The 6,887-nt window shown below is 57.3% G+C and overlaps 1 protein-coding gene across 1 annotated transcript in view; it reads right to left on the minus strand.

The window, feature by feature from the left end:
- SIPA1L2 (signal induced proliferation associated 1 like 2) overlaps positions 1-6,887 on the minus strand; it is a 150,782-nt gene that overhangs the window by 85,231 nt on the left and 58,664 nt on the right. The window contains exon 3 of the mRNA XM_023523050.1: positions 2,297-4,033. Within this exon, the coding sequence (XP_023378818.1) occupies positions 2,297-3,773 (1,477 nt within the window). The 5' untranslated portion in view covers positions 3,774-4,033. The remainder of the gene's footprint in view (positions 1-2,296; positions 4,034-6,887) is intronic.

Below are 6,887 nucleotides of genomic sequence, written 5' to 3' on the forward strand. Positions count from 1 at the left end.
GTCCACACCCACGCGCGGCCCACCCACCCCTGGGCGCCCGCTCTCAGAGCTTCTTTGGGGTGCATGTTTGTTATTTCACATCCAAGTCGCACATTAATAATGTCCTGGGAATTCCAAAGTAGCGAATCAGAAGTGGAGGCAACAAACCACTCACAGACAACTCTTCAAAACTCCCGGGGAGTGACAGGTGAGAGGTCAAGAGAAAAGCTACAAAAAGCGGTCGAGAGAACAGAGTCTAGCGACCTAATCGTCTCCCGTGACAGACCGTAAGGGACATTCATGGATCAAATGGTGGTGACCCTGGGTGCAAAAACATCCGTTTCTCACTCCTTAAACACTTACGTGTGTCCGCAGAACACTAAGATGCACTAGCACGGATGAGATGCTGGCGGTGGCACCTGCACAAAGACGCACGCATACGGACGCACGCACACGTTAACTTTTATGCTCCGGTGTTTCACAGGGCGAATCCAAAGTCCTTACACACCCAGCCGGCCAGAACGACTTGCTGCCCGAGGACTTGGAGTGGGTGACCGTAGGAGACTGTTCGCGGCTAGCGCTGACAGCCAGGGCCTCGGCAATAAAAAGCATCTTCATCAGGAGGCCGGCGCTCCATGATCCAGCTCCCCTCCCCAAAACGAGCGCCTCCCGCCGGGAGAGGGCCCTGAGTGGTGTGTCGTGGGGTGCTCCCCTGGGTGACACAGCCGTGAGGGCAGGGGTGGCTGCACGGCACAGACCACCAGGAGCGTCCCAGGTGCCTGAGCACGCCGCCGGAAGGCCGGAGCCGACGGAGGCGACATACTGCACCCAGAGCCCAGGTCTGGACTGGGGCCGGGGTCGCCGCCGGGAGCCTAGACCCACAGGCAAAGTCACTTCAACCCACTGTGTCGTCAGCGTGAGAACAGAAAACACCTCGAGCCACGTGACCAGTCACAACGCAAGTGACAGTTTCTTTGGCCACGTCGCCTTTCCAACATCCCACTGATTTATACGATGTCATATCATTATGACTGCGGACGGCTGGTTAAATCTGCATTGACGCAAAACTGGCAGAAACACTATTAACCTGATAATTGCAATTTACCTGGCAAACAAATGCTTCTGAGCCTGCAGTACCCAGAACAAGCACTAAAGAAGCCCCAAGGTCTGAGCTGCATGGAGTGACCGCCTGAGGCCCGAGTCACACCCCAACGACCCCCCAAAGAAACACCTGGAGTCACAGACTGCACACAGAAACCAACGCCAAGTAAACTAAAAGGCCAGTCAGCTCCCAACCATCCACGCGCGTGCCGGAAGCTTCTCCGGGAAGGACAGAGCAGAAGCACGGGGACAGGCTGGGCTCACGTGGCCTTCTGAAGCGCTCCAAGAGGTGACACCAGGAACGGGGCACGGGAGGCAGGCGCAACTGAGAACAGGGAAGCGGAGCCCCATAAAGGACGGTGGCCTGCACGGACGGGGCACAGGCAGCGAGGGGCGCCCGAGTGGTGTCGCTCGGCTCGTGTGTGGGACCCACTGCCCCGCAGGTCTCTCAAACGGAGAACGCTCATGTCCTCGGAATACCCGAGGACACTTACTTAAAGGATTTAAAATACAGTTTGAAGATGTAGCTATGTGACTTCCAAGGAGTGAATCCTTCAAAGCTGAAGATATAAAAAACCGAAACGTAATCTATTTTACAGATGATTAGAGAATCTGCTAAATCACACCACGGAAGACTCATTTGTATCGGAGCCTTTCAGCTCATTTGTAGAACTAGAAGGAAACTAAATCTGTCCATCGTGCTACTTCGTACATCCTTTCAACGAAGACGCGTTGAACGTGTCTGGGCACACGACGGAGCGGGAGGAGCGGGGAGGAGCGGGGAGGAGCGGGAGGAGCGGGAGGAGCGGGAGGAGTGGGAGGAGCGGGGAGGAGCGGGGAGGACCTGCACTTGGAAGATGAAGCTCAAGTGCAGGAAACAGCGCGGAAAAGACCAGAGGGAAAGGGCCACCCGATCGCCCACCGCGCGCAGCGAAGGGAGCATCCGCAGGAGGTGACGAGGGGAGACGTCGCAAAAGCAGGACCCCTACGCCCAGTGTGACACGTGCGATGCTCGCAGGTGGGCGGAGGGACAGACGGGGGAAGGCACTGCCACACAGGGGAGAGGGGTGACAAGTCAGCGAGGGCAGGACACGGGGATTCCTAAAGCAGGGACCGGCAGGAGCCGCGGGGGCCGTGTCCGCACAGAGAACCGCCCGGGCCCGAGGCCCGCAGCCCTGGACGCCCGGCGCACGCTGCGGCCCCCAGGGGCCCTCACCTTTCCCGTAGAAGAACTTGCGGTAGTAGTAGGCCCCGAGGTCAATGTGCTCTATGACGTAGCGCTTGACCTTCTCCCTGTGGACCGGCTGGCTCTCCCTGGGCACCTCGAGCACCGACACGCCCGCGTTCGTGCAGTGCGAGCTGAGCGACGACTCGAAGGAGCAGCTTTCGCCGGAGCCGAACGGTGAGGAGCTGGCCCTGGACAGCGCGATCCGCCTGTCCCCTTCGCCCCCCGTCTCATTCCTGAAGTGCGGGCAGCTGAGGACCAGGTCATTGCTCTTCCCGTCGCCCGCGTCGGCGTCCAGGTTCTCCTTCGAGTTGAGGTCCTCCTTGCTCCCCAGGGGGCATTCGCCGCTCCCCGGCGGGCCCCCCGGCGCCTGAGTCTGCGAGGCCGCAGAGGCGCCCGTGGTCATGTTCTTCCGCTTCCCCACGCTGGCCCTCGTGGCCATGGCCTCGTTGATGTTAAACAGAATGCTCTGGACGTCGTAATGTGCAAAACACCGCTGGCAGTTCCAGGGGCGCACGCCCCGCTCCTGACGGCCGTCCTCCAGGTCAGACGTGAACCTGAACGTCTCGTGCTCACTCCGGGCGGGTCGCAGCTTTCGGAAGAGGGACGTTTCCACCGCCTCCGACTTCAAGCGCCGCTTGAACGGCGTGTCCCCGTCGCGCCCCACGAAGAGGGCGCCGTCCGCGTAGTCCAGTCCTGAGATGCGGACGAACTCCCCTCTGGAAATCCGGGCGGCCGCGTGGAGGCTGGGCGACATGGCGGGCCGGCCGGGGAAGGCCTCCGGGAAGCCGAACGGGGCTGCGGCTTTCGGGGCGCACTCCTCGCCTCGGTAGCCCCTGAGCATGGCAAAGAAGCTGTCGCCCGAGAGGCCCTGCCGGTCGATGGAGGACGTGCTCCCGTACTCCCGGCGCAGCGCGGCCCCCGTGTTGGGGTTCACCGCGTGCTGGTCCAGGACGTCCTCGGCGTCGATGTCACTGATGGTGACGTCGCTGTTGCTCCTCTGTCTTATGGGGTGAAGGCCCCTCTGAGGGGACTGCACAAAGACGTCGCCCACCGTGTACGTCGCCTCCACGCAGCCCAGGTGGAGCCGCTCCTCCGGCCGACCGTCGCGCTGCCCGTCTGGCCCGCCGGGCGTGACGGAGCCGACGCTCTCGTAACTGGCCTGAGACCGGCCTTCCCACGGCGCCCTGCAGGCCAGCTCCTTGGGGCAGTCCTTTCTGGGCGGCCACTCGGACACCCGCGCCCTCACGCCCATCTTGGGCACCGCCGGGGTGCCGTTGGCCGGACCGGCACTCTCGCTGGAATTTGAGGCGCTTAAAGAGGTGGCGGGTCCCATGCCGCCATTAATGGCTTTAAATTTTCGAGCAAAATAGTCATCGGACTGCATGATTCTGGGAGGGCCCTTGAGCCTCGAAGAGGCTCTGCCGGGCTTGTGCTTCTCTTCCTGTGACGGCCTCAGGTCACTCATGGCGACCGGGGCCAGGGCGCCACGTCTCACCAGGGTGACCGATGGAGAGCCAGTTACATTGTCATTGACAACGCGACGCGAAATGCAGAAGCAGAGGCTTCTCCTGCAGTGGTATCTTCTCTTGTCAACCAAAAGCAAACCACATCCTCAGAGCACGGTTTCTCTGAAACCAACTTGCTTCTCAGCGGCGACGATTGCGTAAACCTCCGTCCTTCCCAAAAGCATCCCTTCAGACATCTGGCCGGGAGTACTTCCTCCACCTGAATTTGAAAAATAGAAAACAGCCATTAACACTTACCATGGCTCCAGTTCAAAACGTTCTCCATATGACCCGCTGGTCCCCATCTCCCGCCCGACTCCGATCCCCCAGCTGTCGCTGTCACAGAGCTCCGTGTCCACACCGCTGTCCACCCTGCCCCTTCTCTCTGGCTCACTCTCCCCGGTGCTCCACCCGGCCAGCTGGAATTCATGGCCCGGCCCAGCAGCACCCTCTCTCAGGGCGCCTCCCATCCCCGGCCCACGTCGGAGCAGAGCGCTGCCCCCTGCGTCCACACCTGTCTGGGCAGTGGTCCTTAGAGCCTGAGCTTCCGGTTTGCCCACCAGTCTCCTCCACTGGCTAACTTCAAACGCCGCCACGCCAGGAACCACGCCTCTCACCTGGTGTCACGCTACCTGCCTTAACCTAGGTAATCGAGCAACAGTGCGATTAGTTACAAAAATAACACAAAGCACAGGTAACTGTTTGAATATTATCGTACTTTCTTTCAAAACCGATCCGTTCAAAACGTCCAGCAGCAGAAGGGCAAATGCCAGGTGCCAACGCGTGCCGTTTTAAAAGTTCTCCTGTCCTCGACGGGCACTAGTGGACATGTCACTCACGGCGCGAGGGTGCCCGAGAACCTGGTGTCTGGTCGAGAACCGCTTCCCGGCTGAGCTCACTGTGCTTCGGCGACGTGCCAGACGCACAAGGCCAGATGACAGCGCGGAGCGAAACGCCGCGATCCAACCCACCTTTGTGGTCGGCAGACCTGACCTCATCAGCTCTTCCCTTTCATTACGAGCAAGCTTTCCGATTTACTCTGTCTTTAATTAGACAAACACATTTCCCAGCTCCGAGCAGTCTGGGAATCTCACTTGTTGGCATAGGAATGAAAGAACTACTTCTTCTGAAAATAATCACAGTAATAAAGGTAGAATATAATCGATTCCCCTCAGCCTTCACCAAAGCATAAAAAACACTGCTGAACACTCTCAAAACTCCGGGATCTGATGGCGGGCTCGTAAGGGCTTGGAGACGGACACGTGCCGCCTCTGGGAACAGCAGGCAGGCACTGCCTTACGACAGCGGCTCGCTTTCCCTCCATCAGAAAAAAATCAGTCTGGGCATGACAGCACGCTGTCTGTCCCCAGGGCAGCTTCCCAGCTGAGGAAACATGATATTTCAGGGTGTGGCGAACGGGAAGGGATGAGCGATCGGATGCTCCGTGCCTGCCAGTGTTCCCAGAAAGAGGAGAGTGATGACTGCATGGCATCTGTTTCACTCAGCATCACTGCTGACGAGGATCACAGAGGATTCTGAATGAGAGTTATTTCCTGTACAATTTTGGCTATTATCAAATCCTTTCCTAGAAACAGAAAATGTGACAACTGAGATATGAAAAAAAACAACTTTTTGCCTACGATCTCTCTGCTGGAATGCCATTTGAGTTGCTGCACGAGGCCCCTACATCATCTATAAATCCCACTGGGAGCTCTGCTGCTTACGGAACACCCCCCTAAATTCGAGAGCTTAAGAATTACATCTAATGGTTAGTACGGAGCTATGTGAATGCGCAACAGGCATTAATGTGACACCACTGTCAGAGCCAGCAACCCAGCACCACCCACACCAGCACCCCACTCGCTCCACCCCATGCGGACGCTCTAGGTTTAAGCACCTGCCAGCAGACGGCACAACACAGAAACCTTAAAACTAGGACTGCAAGGAGCACACAGGCCGAATAATTAACTCTGGGAAAACCAACCGTGAAGCGACAAGAGGCCACAGGGCTCAGGCCACGTTCGGAGCCGACCTTCTGGGCGCTCACCGCCCTCGGCGTTTCGATCACTGTCTAACAGATGGTAATCAAGATACAAAGTATTTACCCTACAGAGCTCTCCCAGAAAGGGAAGACACCAACATATTGTCAAACGGTTATTTTAAAACATAAATAAGAGCAATTAAAAATAGACGAAACTGTGAATTTTATTGTTAGTCTTGCCAAAAAGCATAAAACCTACAGCGAACCCAGCACGCACAAAACCCTTTCCCAAGAAACCTTCCGAGGGTTCTTTACGACTTTTTAATTCTGTGTGTGGTAAGAACATGGGCTCCAGGGGGCAGCTGCTGCTGCTCCAAGCCCAGCCTCGACCCCCTTCTCGCAATGTCCCCCGGATTCCTCTGGGCACGGCACCTCTACACCCTTTCACTTGTCTGGGGCTGACTCCGCCCCTAACACGTGGTTCCGGTTGGACCAATGAAGGCGCTGCCTCTCCTGGCCACAGTGATTGGTGGAGGGATGAGCCCTGGAGCCAAGCTGGGCCAATGACAGCCCTGCAGGGAGGGCTCTCCCAACACGTGAGCTGAGATCCTCGCCAGGGCTCAAGCCACAGAGTGTGCATATGAGCTGCTGTCTACACGTGGGGCTCACCTCGCTGATGCGACTGAGCACGGGGACCGCAGCACAGAGGCACAGCCAGGTAAGGGAAGAGAGAGCCGTAAGGATGGAGTCTTAACCAGTCCAACCCCCAGGATTTCTCAGTTGCTCAGGCCTACTGACGGCCTATTTTTTTTTTTTATTTATTCAGCTTGAGTTCGATTTCTGTGTCGTCTAGATAGATTTAAAATGTTCAAAGAGGCCATATTTATCATTAAAGACCAGAGACAGTGGCTTCTGCGACCACAGCTACTTCGTCCTGTTGCACAGACTGCCTGGTCTACGAATGAATGAACGGAAAATTATCGTTCTGGCATCTGAATCCAGTAGCAAAACCAGAGCCTCCTGAGCAAGACACCTGCTCTAATGCCATATGGAATCACCCACCCTGTGACACGATTTATGTGTGCCACTAACG

Source organism: Pteropus vampyrus, unplaced genomic scaffold (genome assembly GCF_000151845.1).
Source record: "Pteropus vampyrus isolate Shadow unplaced genomic scaffold, Pvam_2.0 Scaffold375, whole genome shotgun sequence".
In the NCBI taxonomy this organism is placed as follows: Eukaryota; Metazoa; Chordata; class Mammalia; order Chiroptera; family Pteropodidae; genus Pteropus; species Pteropus vampyrus.